The sequence below is a fragment of the Geotrypetes seraphini genome, chromosome 6, assembly GCF_902459505.1.
Source record: "Geotrypetes seraphini chromosome 6, aGeoSer1.1, whole genome shotgun sequence".
Classification (NCBI taxonomy): Eukaryota; Metazoa; Chordata; class Amphibia; order Gymnophiona; family Dermophiidae; genus Geotrypetes; species Geotrypetes seraphini.
Window position 1 is genome coordinate 66,160,227 of NC_047089.1, and position 20,623 is coordinate 66,180,849.

General features: G+C 43.7%; 1 protein-coding gene across 1 annotated transcript in view; it reads right to left on the reverse strand.

The window, feature by feature from the left end:
* Window positions 1-20,623, reverse strand: part of GTF2F2 (general transcription factor IIF subunit 2) — a 201,648-nt gene that overhangs the window by 169,031 nt on the left and 11,994 nt on the right. Inside the window, exon 2 of the mRNA XM_033949420.1 lies at window positions 3,600-3,673. Within this exon, the coding sequence (XP_033805311.1) occupies window positions 3,600-3,673 (74 nt within the window). The remainder of the gene's footprint in view (window positions 1-3,599; window positions 3,674-20,623) is intronic.

The following is a 20,623-nucleotide window of genomic DNA, read 5'->3' on the forward strand; positions in this document are numbered from 1 at the left end:
TTTGCTACAATAGCCATTCTGTTTTACATTTGACCCAGCCTCGCTTTGGCCAGAAATCAAGTCTCAAATACAGGCATTATTTATATGCGTATACAAGCAGTGGTAAAAAAAGGGGGTTCATAGACAACCCCGCGAAAGACAAAGGCGCGCGCCGACAACTGAGCGCAAGATGGAGGCGTGCGCCGAAGAAAATTACAGTTTTTAGGGGCTCCGACGGGGGGTTTTGTTGGGGAGCTCCCCCAGTTTACTTAATAGAGATCGCGCCGGCGTTGTGGGGGGTTTGGGGGGTTGTAACCCTCCACATTTTACTGTAAACTTAACTTTTTCCCTAAAAACAGGGAAAAAGTGAAGTTTTCAGTAAAATGTGGGGGGTTACAGCCCCCCAAACCCCCCACAACGCCCCCACAACGCGGCATGATCTCTATTAAGTAAAGTATGGGGGTTCCCCCCCCACGCCCCCTCCCCCCGTCGGAGCCCTAAAAACAGTAATTTTCTGCAGCGCGCACCTCCGCGCTGTGCTCAATTGTCTGCGCGCATCTTTGTCCTGGCGTGCTTTTGACCTGACACCAAAAAAGGGCATCTCTGGCATCCTGTTGTGTAATATGCACATGAGCTAAAGGTGTGAAATTGCATGGTGCAGCTAAGCTTGTTGGGCTTGCCATGCTATCTCAGGTTACGACATCTACTGTTTCCACATACTCTTGTAAATGGCCCATCAAAACGGACATTTAGGGCTCCTTTTACTAAGCTGCGCTAGCATTTCTAGCGCACACATTTTAGCGCATGCTAAACCCGCGCTACGTGGCTAGAACTAACGCCAGCTCCATGCTGGCGTTAGCGTCTAGCACGTGTGGCAATTTAGCGCACGCTATTCTGTGCATTAATGCCCTAACGCGGCTTAGTAAAAGGAGCCCTTAGTTGTTGGCGATTCATTGCAAGTTCAATAAAAAGTTCCTAACTGCACATCTCTAATTTTAATAAAATTTAGTGACATTATTAGATATCAAAGTGCTTTTGCTTTACAAGTTAATATAGTTGAAATAATGTTTTAAAATTAACATTTCAAGTTCTTATTGCAACTTTTTTCACTATTGCTGATGAAGATTATTGTATGCATTTTCTTATAAAATTTCTGCTCACTATAATCCTGGAAAAATTGAAGACCAAACAAAACCCTTCATTTTACCCTTCCCTTCATCTCTCAACTGACTAGTGATAGCTCATGATTTGCTTTTCCATGCCCACTCATTCCAGCTATTTAAAAAGGATGTTGCTTGAATCAAAAAAAATCAGGCGATTACAAAAAGTAGATAGTAATAGATCTAATAGATGCTGGCATTGTAAGATAGAAGTGGGGACATTAGATCATTTAATATTCTTTTGTCCCTGTATTAATGCTTTCTGGAAAATAATTTGGCCCCAAATTAATAATTTATTAGAAAATCATGTTGGACTCTCATACGATACAATATTATTTGGAACAGCAATGAGAACTCAAAGTCCGATTTCTGCAAACAATAATAAACTCTTATTAATATTGACAGGGGTCGCCATTCAGCAAATTACTCAAAACTGGAAAGATTACACTAAGTTAAATTACACTTTTTGGTGGAACTCAATTTGTCATATTTACAAAATAGAAAAAGTGATGGCGTTACAACAAGGGTATATTCATAAGTTTAATAAAATCTGGGGACCATTGACTAATTTCTCTAATGATCAGATATCATAGCACATGGATAGAGTATATAGGGGGGCTAGGGAGGGTAAACTTTTGAAAGGATATTCTGATATAAAAATTCTGATAAAAGGGATTTCTTTACTTTACAATATAAGAGTAATTGTTTGAAATTTCAAGTGTTTATTAAAATTGTATGTATTACATATATTTCACTTGATGTAAGAAATAAAAAAGAATAAAGAATTAAAAAAAAAAAAAAATCAGGCATATTTGCAATACATTCTCTACTTAGCATTCTCCCAACTTTATTTTATTATATATTTCTATGTACTTGTGCTGTGCATGTTAGTGCTTAATAATACAACTCTCCCTACTGCTCATTTAAAGGTTAGTACCTGGAAGTCCGAGATTCGCTCAATAAAGTGGGCTGAGAGATTATGATGGGGTTGTTGTTCGGGTTCTCTTGTGTAGCTATTCAACTTTTATTGTAAATAGAAAATAAAATTCTATTTCCTACCTTTGCTTTTTCCCCCCATTGTAGTCCCAGTCTCTGGTTTCTGCTTTCCTCATTTTAACTCTCTTGTCAGGATTTCTTGCTTCTTGGTTTTCTCTCCTCCTTTTTCTTTTAGCTTTCTTCAATTTATTATCTGCCTCTACCTATATTAAATTCTCTCTTTTCACTACCTAGTTTGTCACCTCTGTCCTTCACCCCCTCCAATATCTCACTAACTCTATCCTCTCCTCCCATCCAGTATGTGCCTTCTTTCTCTACCCCTTCCATCCAGTATCCGAGCCCCCTTGACTCCACTTCCTGCATCTACCTGTGACTGACAGCTCTTCCCAGGAAGAAGGAAGTGACATCAGAGGGGGTGGACCAGCAGCTGTGAGTAGGTGCAGGAATGTCTCACGATGGCTGGATTTCAGTTTGCTGCTGCTGTTGATTCAGGAAAGCAGCAGCAGCATTGGCAAAGTAGAATGGGAACTCTTGGTGTGTCAACTGTATGATGGAGCTGTCAGGCTGCGTGGCGTCCTACCAAAAGATGCGTGGCCATGTAGCTTGGAGAAAACATTGATTATAATGCCTCTCTATTGTTCCATAGTGCATCCTCACCTTGATGCATGAAATTCTGGTCACTGTATCTCAAAAAAAATATACAAGGGAAATTAGAAAAGGTTCAAAGAGCAACCAAAATGATAAAGGAAACTCTTATGAAAAAAAGCTAAAGAGGTTAGGGCTCTTCAGCTTGGCTGAAGTGAAATATGGCCAAGGTCTACAAAATCCTGAATGGTGTAGAATGGGTAAAATGAACCAATTTTTTTATTCTTTCAAAAATTAGAAAGACAAGGGGACACTCAATGAACTTACACAGAAATATCTTTAAAACAAATAGAAGAAAAATTTTTTTTTTCACAAAGAATAGTTAAACTCTGGAACTTGCTGTGCTCCAATGATTTAATTACTGGAATTAACAAGCACTTAATTGGCATTAATTATTATCTGGGCACTATTCTATAATAATGGGCACCTAAATTGGATGTGCAACTCAAAAGGGGGAATGAAGCATGGGTGAGTCAGAAGTATTCAAAGAAGATGTGCGCAGTGTTACAAAATGGCGGAAATCTGCTTCAAACTTGTGAACCAGGATCTATACCAGATTTCAGTTGGAATAAGTCCTCTTGCCCAAAGTTGAACATGAAATTTGGTGTTCAACACTATTCTATAAAGAGCACTCATCCTGGAAGTGCCCTTCATAGAATAATTTTTAATTTGCACCATTTCTAGAATTTTCCCCAAGGTGCTAGATTCCAGCCACATTTCCAGCTGTCCAAAAGGTACAGGAGGAAACTGCTAGATCAAAATTTTAAAAAGTCAAATTCCATTTCCATTTTGTTAAAAGTTTAATTAAAAAATACTTACTTAACAATTTTCAATTTTCCGACGTCACCCCTGCCTGTAGCTTTTGCCCACTGCTGCGACAGGTATTTTGGAACCTGGAACAAAACATTATATGCAAAAGAATTTCTTTATTTTCATCAGATGTTAAAAACGTTTTGTGTAAACCAAGAAAAAGAAAAGTGAAATTTCACTTAAATTACATCGTAAAGTTTGTCAGAACCTAACACCCAGCTAAGAGAAGCTGCACTTTGTAGTTTGAGATTCATTTATCTGAGCAGAGTTTCCCTCTTCTTCATCTAGGCACAATACAACAAAATTAACCAAAGAATATTAAAAATTTTAGCCTGCTTAACCTTAACACTACACAAGATTTGCCATTAATTTTACACTACCATATAAAATCCTATGTGACAGCCACTGTAAAACAAGATATTACCTAGACAGATGCTTAGAATATCTAGCTATGTAACCTATAAAAGTTCTCAGACATTTAGATGACTTTAGATGAAAGCAATTTAGAATACTAGTCATACCAATAATTAAGCATAACACAAAATCAAAACTGTTACAACAAATATTTGATATTTTAAAGCAAATTACAATCTCAAAAAAATTCTCAGCCTATTTGGCTGATATTGCTGCCTGGATACCCTGTCGCCACCTGAAACTAAATGTGTCCAAGACTGAACTGCTCCTCTTTCCTCCTAAACCAGGGGTCGGCAACCTTTGGCTCACGAACCACATGCAGCTCTTCTGCCATGTGGCTGCGGCTCTCCAGGTCCCAACCCTTTAAGCTCCATTCAAATCCCATGATTCGACACCCCCACCCCATGGGCCTACAGAGGTACCTGGTGGTCCAGTGGGCTCGATCCTACCTCCTCGCAGCTGCCTTTTAAAATGGCTGCTGCGACTTCTCGCGGCAGCTCATGGTACTACAGGAAATGCTGCAAGAAGCCACGAAAGGTCACGGAAGCCATTTTAGAAGGCAGCCGTGCTCCAGCCACAAAGGGTCGTTGAGTCATTGGATAAATTTTATGAGGCTTTGGATGAATAAAGGCATTTGGTTTTAGCAGATGAGTTGAAGGACACTTCTGCTTAGTGTGCACCATTCTGATTGGGACAATTCCACTTTGGTTTTGTGCTATAGACCCTTCTTGAGACCATCCTGAAGGAACACCAGGACCACTGACATCAAGGCCTTAAAGGGCTCTACATTCTGTTTAGCACGCCAGCGCTGAAACAATTTTCAAGCCTTACCATAGGCTGTAACAGTTGCCAGTTTCTTAGATCTTAGGATAGTTATTTGACCATGTCTCCCCGCTCCTGGCCAAGCTCCACTGGCTTCCGATAATCGCCAGGGTCCACTATAAATGCGCCTGTTTAACTTTCAAAATCCTATATGGTATCCTCCCTCCCTTTATCCCTCTTTCTTGGAATTCCTCAAACCCTAATACCACCAGATCCTCCCACAAATTAAAACTATCCTTCCCCTCGCTAAAAGGCATTTCCCACACAGGAAAGCTAGGGACCTCCCTCCACTTCAAAATCACTGAGCTCTGGAACAACCTTACCTCCCCTCTTCGGAACTTAAGCTCTCTCCAAGTTTTCCGCAAACATCTGAAAACCTGGCTTTTCTCAAAAAATGTAAGTCTCCCTCCAACTTAGGAATCAAGGAAACTCTTATATCTTGGCATCCCAAGTCCTCTAAATTTTCTTCACACTTCTACCTCTAACCCTCTGTTGTAGTTCCTTCCTATTTCTCCTACTGTAAACCGCGTCGAGCTCTACGAACATGGAGATGATGCGGTATACAAGATTAGATTAGATTAGATTAGTTATGACCTCAGAGTAGCCCTTCCGTGAAAAAACTGTGTTTTCAAGTGTCATGACATAAGTACACATCATTCCAATTCTTTCAGGGCAATCGGACCTTGTGAGAGAAGAGTTGGATAAGTGTGCAATTTGAGATGTTTGTCTCTCTGTAGTTGAACTAGATCTACATACCATGGCTGATGCAGCCAATCTGGAATAACCAGGATTACCAACCCCGGGTAGGTCACTATTCTGCAAATAACCTGGCCGATCATGGGCAATGGGGAAAACACATACAACAGACCTTTCTCTGGCCAAGGATGTAATAGGGTGTCCATGCCAGCATGTCTGGCTTCAAATCTTTGGCTTAAGAACTGAGAGACTTTTTTTTGTTGACTGCCAATGTCATCAGATTGAACAGATGCCTCAGCAGCCTCAAAGGCCTTCCAGGACACTCTCCTGGATCCAGGATCTGCCTGCTGAGATAGTCAGCCTGCACACTATCCTGTTAAAGAAAATGTAGAGAGGGTGTGCTCGTTCTGATATTTCTGTGAGGCCTAAAGCTGAACAATTGCTTATTTTATATGATGGTTTGGTATCCCTGTTTGATTTATTACCTGCAGTATATTCCTCGAGGTTTGAGGAAGTGTTGTTAAGTTGGCTTTCGGTGTGGCCTTTTTTGGAGCCTGTCGTATTAGGTAACTGGTAGCGCTTTCTCAGTATGCTAAAGGTTATACAGGATTGTTGCTCAGTGATATTGTACTGGAAGTGGGAAGAATATATTTACATATTGGTCAATCTAAGACTGACCAAAAGAGGAAAGGTGTTTGAGTTGTCTTAAAGAGTTGTGACAAGTTGATGGATTGTCCTGTGTGTTGTGCTTTTGAGTATCATGCCATTTGGCCTGTGGGAGGTTTGTATTGGCAGGTGCATGAAACTATGCTGCCTTTAACACGTTTTCAATTTTTAGCTATATTTAAAAGATGTTTTGGTAACCTTGGGGTGGGACCCTAATTTGTATGGGACTCATTTGTTTGAATAGGAGTGGCATTTTTTCCTGCTAGTAATGGGGGATCTGATAGCTTGATTTGTAAAATTGGACACTGGTCTTCTCATACGATTTAAAGGTTATGTGCAGGGAGCCTGTGGTGCGAGTTGTGTTTAATTTTATTTTGCCAGTTTCTGTTTCAGATGTCTTGCCTCCGGATATTTGTATTTGGATCTGTGGTCATTCCTATGTGTGGCTTATGGGCCCATAAGCATGCCTTTGAGTCTCAGTAGGGACCTAATTTGGGACTGGTGGAACATGGCATTCAAATGAGATGGTTGGGTATCCAAGACATGTGTTGGGAGCAAATGTTAGTCAGACAAAAAAGGCAAGGAAGGTGTGTTTTCAACTGAAAATAAAGCCTTTATTTGAAACGGTGGTCCCAACAAGGATCCCTGTTTCGGCGTATAAGAACAACCAAACCAAAACTGCAGAAATGTACAACGATGTAGGCAAAATTTATTGTGACAACCAAAGTATAATTAAAAACCTTTTTACCAAACAAGGGACCCAACACGGTCCGTGTTTCGGACAACCTTCATCAGGGGTCCATGGTAGAAAAGGGGAAAAAACATATGTCACAAAAAATTCTAATAAAAATACAGTAAAAACAAATGGATGATGTGTCACGCTGAGAGTAAAAAGGTTTTTAATTATACTTTGGTTGTCACAATAAATTTTGCCTACATCGTTGTACATTTCTGCAGTTTTGGTTTGTTTGTTCCTGGTTGGTTTTCTCACTTCAGACTAGGTTGGACTCCTCTTTTCCTTTTGGTTCTGTTGCTTCGGCGTATAAGAAAACACCTTCCTCAGGGGACACATGTGCAGTCATGCGGCAGCATTGAAAACAATATCAAAGTGAAAGTAAAAATGGCGCCTAAATGGCTTTATGGACCAAGCAAGCCATTTTATACTGAATTCTCTTCTTTATGGTGTATCCAATGCAACTCCCTTATGAGCGGGGTCACGCTCTCAAATCAGATTCGCCAGATTAGTCTGGCAGCTCTATTCTGAAGTACAAGGAGTTGCAATAGTCTAAGTAAGGGAGTAGAACCACTTGAACCATTGTCCTGAAGCTAGCTTGAATCAGAGCAGATCTGATTGATCTTAATTATCTTAGTCTGTAGAAAACTTTTCTAACCAAGGAATTAATCTGGTCAGCAAAGGCAAGGTTAGAGTCTAAAATTACACCCAGCACCTTTGATGTTCTTTCTTGAGTTTTTCTCTGGTTGCCAACATCAAATCTGTATAAGGCAAGGAGTTATAGTTTCCAAACCAGAGGACCTTAGTCTTCAGTTTGTTGAATTTTAGAAAGTTTTCCTTTGTTCATACAAAGAGACTTTCAACAACCGTTCCTAAGTATTGGGTGGTGGCTTCAAAGGTGTCCTTCACTGGACACAGCAGGAAAATATCATTTGCATAGGAGAGTATGTGGATTTGTGGGAGTGATAATTTTCTACCTAATGAAGAGAGGTATACATTGAATAGGGGAGTGTGTGGTGCAGTGGTTAGAGCCACAGCCTCAGCACCCTGAGGTTGTGGGTTCAAATCCCACACTGCTCCTTGTGACCCTGGGCAAGTCACTTAATCCCCCATTGCCCCAGGTACATTCCAGTGTGAGCCTGCTGGGACAGGTAGGGAAAAATGCTTGAGAACCTGAATGTAAACCACTTAGACTATAAGTGGTATATAAATGCATAAATAATTAGCGGCGAGCCTTGCAACACACCACAAAAGGCTTTCTAGACTTTAAATTTGTCATTACCCTTCCTTACTTCATATTTTCTGGTGGTTAAGAACTCTTCGATCCATTCCAATACCATATTTTGTACACCTAGTTTGCTTAGCCTAAAAAGTAAGAGAATGGTCCACTGAACTGAATGCAGCTGAGATGTCAAACTGTAGTCGTACAGATTGTATACTCCTGATTAGGTAAGATTTGGCCTTTTGATGTCAGTTCCAGCAGTAACAATTCTGTACTATGCATAGATTGGAACCTATGTTCCGAGTTATGGAATCCATCTACCTTGATTAAGAAGTCAGTTAGTTGGGAGCTGGCACAAAACTAGTAGTTTAGCTGGCTATGGTATTCTAGCCACTGGTCTAAAGTTCTCTGCCTTGATTAATTAGGTCTGCTCCTGCAGTCTTAAGAATCGAAGTCAGTACAATAGCTGATAGGGATTTGGGATACAGACCATGCTTCAAGCTTGTATTTACAAAACTGGTTAGCCAATCCAGAAATGTGGAAGGGCTGTAACTGCACCAACATTTCAAGAAAATCTAGCAAATTTGCTGTCTTCATCTGCTGGCAGAAGGGCAAATTTCACTGGTCTGACAAGAATGAACTCTGAATTTAACTTCTGGCAAGCATAACAAGTCTATATAGCAATGTACTCAACAATAAATGGATTACAATAGATTCTAATGAGATTAGAATCTCTCCCTTTAGCCAGCATATGAACAGGAGTAATATGTGAATATTACAAGGAAATTCAACAAGCTGAGTAAGGAATTATTTTCAGAATACAGGAAATGCTTTTTGTGTAAAACTCATTGTCTTTTCAAAATAATAATAATCACATATCTTGGAAGTTCTGCATCCATGTTGTCACAACCCTAGTCTTAAGGCAAGGGTTGTGCCAGGTCTATCTCCTCTAAATCCAAGCCTTACCCTGAAAAGGGCTAACCAGAGTGACAGGCTAAGCTCAGACAAACAGATAGAGTCTGAGTTCCCATTGAACCACCAGGTTACAGAACCCTGGGGAGGGGAAGATGATAGTGAGAACAGCCTGGAGCAGCAGGAGGTGCCTTACAAAAAAGAAAAGCCTAAGAGGCAGACTCACAGCTCAGCTAAGGCACAACTGCTGGGTCCAATTAAAGCTAAACAGAAAACTCAGCAGCAGCAACAGGTTGTCCTTCCCCCTTACAGGTTAGGGCGTGGCCAGCTCAGGGCTTTAGAGGCTGAGCTGAGAAGAAACAATTCAGTCTGCCCTGGGTCAGCCCAGGAAGGAGGCTCGAGGGACTCGGCTCCTGAATCATCACAGAATCAGGACATTGAGATGGCAGATGTTACCACTGTCCCTGAGGCAAACCAGCCAGCCAGCCAGGACACCATAGAACTCATGGATACTTCCCTGGAACCAGAGGAAAGCTACATGGATCAAAGCTAAGTTGGATTTCTTTGCTGTTTTTGTTTGCTTTTGAATCTGGTTTTCTTTTGGGGCTGTCTGGAAGCACCAGGCGAGTGCAGGCAGCGTGAGCAGTGCTAGGTTCACGGCTGCAGGTGTGCCTTATTGCCTGAGACAGTGAAGGAAGTGTTTTGTTGAACATTTTTACTTTTGCCTTTTTCTCTGTTTGGATGTGACTTTGTGGCTGACCGGGTGAAAAGGGTAGTAGTGGGGAGAATCCACGTAAGATCCTCAGGGTGGGATTGTGGGGCCAATTTTTGGCAAGCTTTAAATAAGTGGATTCTGCTACTCCCCTCCCCCACCAGCTGTTTGTTAAGTTGGCTGGGGAAGGCCTGTTAAAAACCAGGCCTAGGCAGCACATTCTAACAGTGTTTAAAAACCATTGTGAATGACCAGTGTAAAGGCTGGGTGTTCCGGTAGCCGTATTTTGCCCTTTTTGACTGTGGGACTGACAGGGCAAGGCTACAATAAAACCATTTTGGACTTACCTGCAAGAAAGGTGTGGGCTGTATTTTTTGTAAGCCCAAATTTTATGTTTATGTTTGAGTGCAAAGCCTAAACTGTAGCCGTTTGCTACCGGAGAAATAAAGTTGGACTCAAGTTCTTTTTGAAACACTTTATTGTTCCTGACATTTGTTTTTCTTTATACTATTAAGAACCAGCAGGACCTTCAACTTCCTTTGAAGGCACGTCAAGGTCGGTCTTTACTGAGCCCTGGCCGGTGGCCATTTGCAAAACCCGGCACCGGCAGGCTCACAATGTATCCTGGCTATATAAAATTGATTTCTAACTTACGTAGAATCCATAAACAAATGGAAAGCTGTATTTCCCTAATTAATTTTAAATGTGTGAAAGTTGGTCTCTCTGAAGTGCCTTTTCTTACAAGATGGCACCATTTGTTTTTGGGAGGCTCCCGTATCTTGACTTACCCTCTTTTCTCTATAGACTATCTAACCTAGATAGAGCTGTAAATATAAGTAGAATCTATATTTTGTGAAGCAGAGACTAAACTAATTAAATCATAAGAACATAAGAACAGCCTTACTAGGTCAGACCAATGGTCCATCAAGCCCAGTAACCCGTTCACACGGTGGCTAATCCAGGTCACTAGTACCTGGTCAAAACCCAAGGAGTAGCAGTATTCCATGCTACTGATCCAGGGCAAGCAGTGGCTTCTCCCATGTCTTTCTCAATAATAGACTATGGACTTTTCCTCCAGGAACTTGTCCAAAACTTTCTTAAAACCAGCTACGCTATCCGCTCTTACCACATTCTCTGGCAATGCATTCCAGAGCTTAACTATTCTCCGAGTGAAAAAAAATTTCCTCTTATTGGTTTTAAAAGTATTTCCCTGTAACTTCATCGAGTGTCCCCTGGTCTTTGTAATTTTTGACGGTGTGAAAAATCGATTCACTTTTACCATTCTACTCCACTCAGGATTTTGTAGACTTCAATCATATTTCCCCTCAGCCGTCTCTTTTCCAAGCTGAAGAGCCCTAATCGGTTTTAGTCTTTCCTCATACGAGAGGAGTTCCACCCCCTTTACCATCTTGGTCACTCTTCTTTGAACCTTTTCTAGCGCCACTATATCTTTCTTGAGATAAGGATACCAGAACTGAACGCAATACTCCAGATGAGGTTGCACCATGGAGCGATAACATTCTTAGTCTTGCTAACCATCCCTTTCTTAATAATTCCTAGCATCCTATTTGCTTTTTTGGCTGCCGCCGCACATTGGACGGAAGGTTTCATCGTATTATCTACAATGACACCCAGATCTTTTTCTTGGGCACTAATCCCCACTGTGGATCCTAGCATCCAGTAACTGTGATTCAGGTTATTCTTCTCAATGTGCATCACTTTGCATTTGTTCACATTAAATTTCATCTGTCGTTTGGATGCCCAGTCTTCCAATTTCCTAAGATCCGCTTGCAACTTTTCACAGTCCGCATGCGTTTTAACAACTTTGAACAGTTTAGTGTCATCTGCAAATATGATCACCACACTCGTCGTTCCAATTTCCAGATCATGTATAAATAAGTTAAATAGCACCGGTCCCAGTACAGACCCCTGCGGTATTCCACTGTTTACTCTCCTCCATTGAGAAAAATGTCCATTTAACAATACCCTCTGTTTTCTATCCGATAACCAACAACTAATCCACAAATGATTTAATTTTCTCAGGAGCCTCTCGTGAGGAACTTTATCAAAAGGTTTCTGAAAATCTAGATACACTATATCAACGGCCCACCTTTATCCACATATTTATTCACACCTTTTAAAGAAGTCAAGCAAATTGGTGAGGCACGATTTCCCTCAGCTGAACCCATGCTGACCCCGTCTCATTAAATCATGTATGTCTACATGTTCCACAATTTTATTTTTTATAATTGCTTCTACCATTTTGCCCAGCTGTAATTTCCCAGACCTCCCCTGGAGCCCTTTTTAAAAATCAGCGCAACATTGGCCACCCTCCAATCTTCAGGTACTACAGATGATTTTAGCGACAGGTTACAGATCGCTAACAGCAGGTCAGCAATTTCATGTTTGAGTTCTTTTAGTACCCTGGGATGTATACCATCCGGTTCTGGCAATTTATCACTTTTTAACTTGTCGATTTGGCTTAGTACAACTTCCAGATTCACAGAGATTTCTTTCAGTTCCTCCACATCACCCTTGAAAACCCATTTCTGGTTCAGGTAGATCTCTTACATCTTCTTCCGTAAAGACCAAAGCAAAGAATTCATTCAGTCTTTCTGCTATGGCCTTATCCTTCCTGAGCACGTCTTTTGCTCCTTGATCATCCAACGGTCCCAAAGATTCCGTAAAGACCAAAGCAAAGAATTCATTCAGTCTTTCTGCTATGGCCTTATCCTTCCTGAGCACGTCTTTTGCTCCTTGATCATCCAACGGTCCCAAAGATTCCCTCACAGGTTTTCTGCTTCTTTGAAACATTATATTTTTACTCCAATTTATTCCTAACTCATATAGTCTTGTCTGCCTGTCATGTCTTGACAGTAAGTTCATTGAGCAAACTATCCTTTATGATACTAGTGTATGTGACACCACTGCATACACCACTATATACCGTATTTTCTCGCATATAACGCACGCGTTATATGTGGTTTTTACGTACCGCGCACACCCTTGCGCGTTATACGCGTGAGCGCGTTGTACAAAAATTTTTTTACATAGTTCCCCCCCACGTCTGATTCACACCCCCCCCCCCCGCAGGACCGCTCGCACCCCCACCCCGAAGGACCGCTCGCACCCCCACAGCCTCCTGACCCCCCCCCATCATGTAGAAGCTCCTACCGGTGTCCTGCTGCTTCCTCTTGGCGGTCCCGACACGATTGGGGCAAGAGGGAGCTCAAGCCCTCTTGCCCCAGCCAACCGCGGCACCCCCGACACGATCGGGGCAAGAGGGAGCTCAAGCCCTCTTGCCCCCCTGACTCCCCGACACGATCGGGGCAAAAGGGAGCCCAAGCCCTCTTGCCCCGCCGACTCCCCAACTCCCCGACAATATCGGGCCAGGAGGGAGCCCAAGTCCTCCTGGCCCTGGCGATCCCCCCCCCCCCCGCTAGTTGTTCGGGCCAGGAGGGAGCCCAAACCCTCCTGGCCAAGGTGACCCCCCTACCCCCACCCCGCACTACATTACGGGCAGGAGGGATCCCAGGTCCTCCTGGCCACGGTGACCCCCCTACCCCCACCCCGCACTACATTACGGGCAGGAGGGATCCCAGGTCCTCCTGCCCTCGACGCAAACCCCCCTCCCCCCAACGACCGCCCCCCCAAGAACCTCCGACCGCCCCCCCAGCCGACCCGCGACCCCCCTGGCCGACCCCCATGACACCCCCCACCCCCTTCCCCGTACCTTTGTATAGTTGGCGGACAGACGGGAGCCAAACCCGCCTGTCCGGCAGGTAGCCAACGACGGAATGAGGGCGGATTGGCCCCATCCGTCCCAAAGCTCCACCTACTGGTGGGGCTAAGGCGCCTGGGCCAATCAGAATAGGCCCCGGGAGCCTTACGTCCCCACCTGGGGGCGGGGCATGAGGCACATGGGCTCAACACCGACCATGTGCCCAAGGCCCCGCCCCCAGGAGGGACCTAAGGCTCCCGGGCCTATTCTGATTGGCCCAGGCGCCTTAGGCCCCACCAGTAGGCGGAGCTTTGGGACGGATGGGCCAATCCGGCCTCATTCCGTCGTTGGCTGCCTGCCGGACAGGCGGGTTTGGCTCCCGTCTGTCCGGCCAACTATACAAAGGTACGGGGAAGGGGGGTGGGGGGTGTCGTGGGGGGTCGGCCAGGGGGGTCGCGGGTCGGCTGGGGGGGCGGTCGGAGGTTCTTGGGGGGGCGGTCGTTGGGGGGAGGGGGGTTTGCGTCGAGGGCAGGAGGGCCTGGGATCCCTCCTGCCCGTAATGTAGTGCGGGGTGGGGGTAGGGGGTTGCCGTGGCCAGGAGGGTTTGGGCTCCCTCCTGGCCCGAAAAACTAGCGGGGGGGAGGGTTCGCAAGAGCCAGGAGGACTTGGGCTCCCTCCTGGCCCGATATTGTCGGGGAGTTGGAGAGTCGGCGGGGCAAGAGGGCTTGGGCTCCCTTTTGCCCCGATCGTGTCGGGGAGTCGGGGGGGGCAAGAGGGCTTGAGCTCCCTCTTGCCCCGATCGTGTCGGGGGTGCCGCGGTTGGCTGGGGCAATGAGGGCCTTGAGCTCCCTCTTGCCCCGATCGTGTCAGGGGTGCCGCGGTTGGCTGGGGCAAGAGGGCTTGAGCTCAAGCCCTCTTGCCCCGATCGTGTCGGGGAGTCGGGACCGCTAAGAGGAAGCAGCAGGACACCGGTAGGAGCTTCTACATGATGGGGGGGGGGTCGGGAGGCTGTGGGGGTGCGAGCGGTCCTTCAGGGGGGGGGGTGCGGGTGCGGGTGGGAGTGTGTGCGAGCAGTCCTTCGGGGTGGGGAGTGCGGGTGCGTGCGAGCGGTTCCTTCGGGGTGGGGGTGCGAGCGGTCCTGGGGGGGTGAATCGGACGTCGGGGGGGGGGGGGCATCAGGCTTTCAGGGTGGGGACAGGACTTCAAGGTGGAGAGGAGAGTCGGGCGGGCGAAAGGAGAATCGGGGTGGCCAGAGGAGAGTCGGGGCTGGCGAAAGGAGAGTCAGGCGGCGACGGGAGAGTCGGGCAGCATGCGCGGTATACGGGTGTGCGCGGTATATAAAAATTTCTGTACATAAATGTGTGTTTTTTGCGCGCTATACCGGTGTGCGCGTTTTACATGGGTGCGCGTTATCTATGTGAAAATACGGTAATTGTTTGTTTTATTTATTCATTATATACTGCTTTCACACACAGTAGTACCATAACATTTCCTGTATAGTACCATTATTATAAATCAAAGAGCTTATTCACCCAGAAAACTTTATTACTAGATGCAGCACAGTATCAACAAACTCAACGGAAAGAATACAGACAATGCTGCCCTTGTTGCATCTTTGAGCACCTCGTAGATTCTCTTCCTTTCTACATCTACCAACAGATTCAAAGAAATGCAATTAAGCAGTCTGAGGTAAAAGCAGACTTAAATCTCTGAAGCTTAATATATATATAAAAGTGGACAAAGTATTAATTACATGCACATTTACCCCCTCCCCCTTTTACTAAGCCATAGTAGAGGTTTCTACCACAGCCTAGAGCACTAAATGCTCCGACGCTTATAATATTCCTATGAGCGTCAGAGCACTTAGCGCCCTAGGCCATGGTAGAAATCTCTACTGCAGCTTAGTAAAAAGGGGGGTGGGGTGGGTTAGTGAGGGCTTCTGCTAACTAGAAAATAAATCTACTTATGCTGCTTCAAGAATCTATACGAATTTTATATAGGAACTATTCAAGTTAAGTCTCAGCTCAGTGAAGGGAAAAAATCATTTTGCATAAATACATAAACTCAACAAAACCACCTTCATTTTTAACATCTGACTATACTATTTCTGTATACTTGCAAATTCTGCATGTAAATTCGCTATATATAAATAAGTGGTAGAGGAAAATAAAGTTGTGCTTGGTTACTGGTCCTAAGTGAGAGAGTTAATGCATTATGCTTTTATGCTTATATACTAATACATTCATTCATTAGTAATTCATTAACTTCGTACATCTGAAACCATCAGAACTTAACAAATCAGAAAATCACCTTCAACATACAGCTACACACAGTGTGCTCACCAGAAATGGAAAAAACAAAAACAAAAAATGATCACTAATTACAGGAAGGCTAAACATTTAGAATAATTAACTGGCTTTCTTTTGCAGCATCTAGGACAGAATGTGCAGTACCTTGAACTAGTGATTACTCCATATCAAAGGCATTCTTGACCTATATTTCAGTTTCTCTCTCATAAATCATCCATAATCTATCTTTATTCCTTCCTATAAATATCAGGGTGACTAATTTTCAAAAATCACTGAGGGATTTCTAAACAAATGTGTGGTTTGGAATTAAGGGCATAACTGTATTCAGGGAATTCTTTACAATTCCATGTTTATGGTTTATTTATTTATAATCCGCCTTTTACAAGGCGAAGTACAGTGGTACCTTGGATTACGAGCATAATCCGTTCCAGGAGCATGCTCGTAATCCAAAATGCTCATTTATCAAAGCGAATTTCCCCATAGGAAATAATGGAAACTCGCTTTGATACATTCCCCCCCCCCCCCCGAGGCCAGGGCATCTAGCACCGGCACGAGAACCGCTCCCCCCCTGCTCGCAAAGGCCCCCCACGCTCAAATCGGCACCCCCCCCCGCGAGAACAGGAACCTCCCCCCCCGCCCCGAACAACTTTATCTCACCCCCCCTGTGGCCACAATATGAAGAGGCCCCCACTCACTGCCTGCAGGCTCAGCTCTTTTCTTAATGGAATCGCCAGGTCATGTGTTGCGAGCGCAGCTTTTGCAACCAATGTAAGGAAATTACACCGTCCATCAGATATCGTGGAGCACACCCTTGTATACTCAGGTAAACCAGCAGTAATAGTTTATACTTAATTCTGAACTCAATTTTCAGCCAATAAAGCTTGATATGTTACATATTCATTTTTCTGGAGCCGGAATAACACCCTGATAACGATAACCCCAATATCTGCAAAGCTTTCAACACCACCCCCGGAACACCCAACAGTATCACATTACAGTAATCAAATACATAAGGTGTGTCATGCTGAACACCAGGGTATTGTCCCCATGCTCGCAAACCATGCAAAAGGAACCCACTCCAGTTTTTCAATACTTCCTCCTTCACCAAAGGACTCTGCTGCCCCCTTCAGTTTGTACCAAAGGTGGTGACAGCCCTATATAGAAACACATGAGGAGGGGTATGGGGAGACTTCCCAACATACAATTCTGCTCTAAAAAATGATAAGAAAATGTTAACATGGAAGTTGATACTGGAGAAAAAGCCTAGAAAGGCCTCAATGACGAAGGAAGCACAGCACAGCTAACTGGAATATTCCAGAAAAGAGGGGGATGGGAGAAATTCACTTCTAGTTTACAATAAAAAGATTAGGTCCCTGCTACAGCCGGTGTGTGAAAGAATTCTTCAGTTTAGCTTGTAAAAGAAAAGCTTTCCAGGTTGCTGAGAAATGTAGTTTAAAGTGTGCCACACAGGTTTTCTACATCAATATACAGGTAGGCTTTTGTCTAAATCCAGGGAAACCAGAAATTTCCCCAGTGCGATGACCGACCACACTGTTTCCATATGAAAGCATGGAACTTTCAGCGCCATTGATATGCATGAGATCCAGAATGGATCTCCAATCTTTTGAGCCTTTCTTGGGCACTATAAAGTATATGAAGTATCTGCCCCGATTCTTTGGGTGGCATGGGCTCTATGGCCTAAAGTTCTACCAATCTCTGCACTGTTGCTAAGACTTTGCCCATCTTCTCTGATCGCCCTATCGGGGAGTCCACAAACAAGTCTGTAAGGGATAGGTGAATTAAGCTTGTAACCGCTCTGAATAATCTATAGCACCCAACTGTCTGAAGATATCTGTGTCCAGGCCTTCGTGTACTCCGAGAGCCGACTCCCTATCCTCAGGGGAGCGGCTCTGGACCTGGCATCATTATGCTTTCTTGGAAGCCAAAGCAGGACAAGAACTGGAGGCTGGGTTCCGCCTAGTTCCTGAAAACCTCTGTCTTTGATCCCCGAGAGATCTCTGAGCTAAGGGCACCTCCTGAGTACTGCCAAAAGCGTCTGGATCTATGAAAACCACATCGCCCTAAGCCTTTCAAGATTCATGGGCTGCTGTTAGGTAAAGACTTCGGCCAATTATATGCTACTCTGGCCATGTCCAGAGCATTCTTCAGGCTGAGATAGAATAAGCTGAGACTTTGCTCATGACCCTGATGTCATAGAAAGCATCAGTCACATAATTCACCCCTGTTGACAGAAGCTGGGGCAAAGGCTTGCTGCCTCCAGGGTAAAATCTCACAACCTGGTATGACAAGCAGGTGCTACAAAAGAGGCCGGTGCAGCCACTTTGATTCCCAAGGCTATCACTTCTAACTGTCTTAAGGATCATAGTCACTTTCGCTAGCAGTGTTCACATTGAGCATGTTTTTGTCTTAAATTCACAAATTTTAAGGACTTTATACAATACCATCGTATTCCATATGGTTCTCTATAAGCGAAGCATAGGATAATTTGGACTCCTGAAGGAGCGTTTCTCTGAAACACGGACCGTGTTGGGTCCGTTCTCCATGTAAATGAGAGCCACTTTCTGGATTACAATATTTTATTGACTTTTTATAAAGTTCCTGCTACCTTGTACATTCCTCTCTGCAGTCTCTTTTTTGTTTTTTGTGCTCACTGTCACTGCAAACCTTGTTGGATTTCTCTTTGTTTTGCCTACTAAGGAATCCACCATAGGCTGGGCGAACATCTGCTGACATTCTGTGCATTGGATATAGTCTAGGCCATTGTGTTGCTACCTTTAATACGCCTTCAGGAGCATCCCAATGCTCCATGACTAAAAACACTCATATCATATCAAGATGCCAGGGAAAAGATGTAGACTGGGCTCTCATTCCATTCAGCATAAAGCACAAAGTGGACAGAGACTGCTGGGAGTCTAACTGTAGCTCGCACAGGGAGTCAGTAATGATCTATAGCAGAACTGATGGCTTAAACAGCCCAACATACTATAAAGCTATCCCCCCTGGTCGAGGACCACCACTGTATCTTGCGTAGTCATTCCTGTCTGTGATCCTGTTTTTTCGCAGCAGCGGAAGGCGTGCTCTTTGGCAGTAAAGGCATACAAGAAAGGAAGGGGTTTGGCACTTCTCTACAAATTATTTTTTGACATACAGCCTCTTGAAAAAGGTAACGATGCAACACTAGCTACTGTTATCAATAAGCTCTCTCGTCACCCATTAGGTATTTTGTTATTTTATCGTCCCCCTGATTCCCTGGAACAAATCTTCTGAAACTAGTATTTGAGGCCATACAAGTGCTTTCCCAAAATTCCAAAGACTATTGATTATTTATGACATTAATTCTTAATTTTAGATGATAACGCTAATAAGGATGTTATCAAACTCAGCAGTTTTCTCACCTCTCTGGGTTTTCCCTCCTCTTAAGACCGCTCCAACTCATGAAAAAGGGCACTCTCTTGATGATCATTAGTTTTCTCAATCTTACTGATCATAAAACTTTATTGAGGATGTTTGTTGGGAAGCAAGTTCTCATGGTCTGATCACTTTCTGGGTGCTTCCTGTCTTCATGTCTCATCTTGGGCCTCAATCTTGTACTCCAAAACTTATTATCTTCCAGAAGAAAATTGTGAGTGAACAATTTTAGACCCAATTTCTTAAACAGTTTGCTTTCTCCCTTAGACCTGATGCCTCAGAAGTCAACTGGCACAATTGGGTAAACCTTTCTGAGTCCACCTATTGTTCACTTGCTACTCTGTCTACAAAGACGGTTTCTTACTCTCGTAAGGCTCCCTGGTACCTTCCTTATCACAGAGAACTGAAACAGAAATGCCAAGCGTAAATGGAAAAAAAATCAAGATCCCCTGCTGACAGACAGTCAAAGAAGGATAGATAGTATTAGGTCTTATAACGCAACACTAAAAAAAGATAGGAAAAATTTCTACGGCAATAAAATTATCAGATCCAACAATCGCTAACAATGACTTGTCAATACACCGTTCTTCTCCAGTAATGGATGACTTAGCAAGATTTTTTAATGAAAAGGTTGCTGTCATAAGAGACTCTTTACCATCATTAGTTTCTTATAATTCTCTGGTGTCGGTTGATATTAATCCAATCGCAATTCCAGCAGACAGAATCTGGGCAGCCATTGAGTATGTATCTGAGGCCCAGGTCTCAAACCTGTGTCATAAATTAAGATCCTGCAAATGTGCTTTGGACCCATTCCCTTCATATTTATATGAGAAAATTCTTACTCATGCCATTTCATCTTACAAACTTATTAATTATCATCAGGTCTTTTTCTGTAGAGATGGGTCACATTGTTCTGTCCCCATTATTGAATAAAGCTGATTTATATCCATCTTCACGTTTAGCTATCAACCTATAGCAAATATTCCCCTACTGACTAAAATGCTAGATTTTCCATTTTTTTTATCTTGCCAATATGAATTCAGACCTAATCTCAGTACCAAATCTCTATTGATCTCATTAATCTCAAAGGCTCAGCAATTGCAATCACGCAATAAGTTTGCAGTTTTGCTACAATCCAATCTGTTGGCGGCCTTTGACGTCATTCACCACAATATTTTGATTTACCAACTCTCCAAGATAGGTATTGATTCCACAGTCTTAGACTGGTTTTCAAAATTCTTACGATCTCGTTCATACACTGTTAATATGAATGGCACTAAGTCATCATCTTGGAAGCCATCATGGGGGAGTTCTGCAGGAATCACCTCTATCATCTGTTCTTTTCAACATCTACATGACTACTTTGAAGCTTTTCAGTTTATCCCCCTGCGAAACAC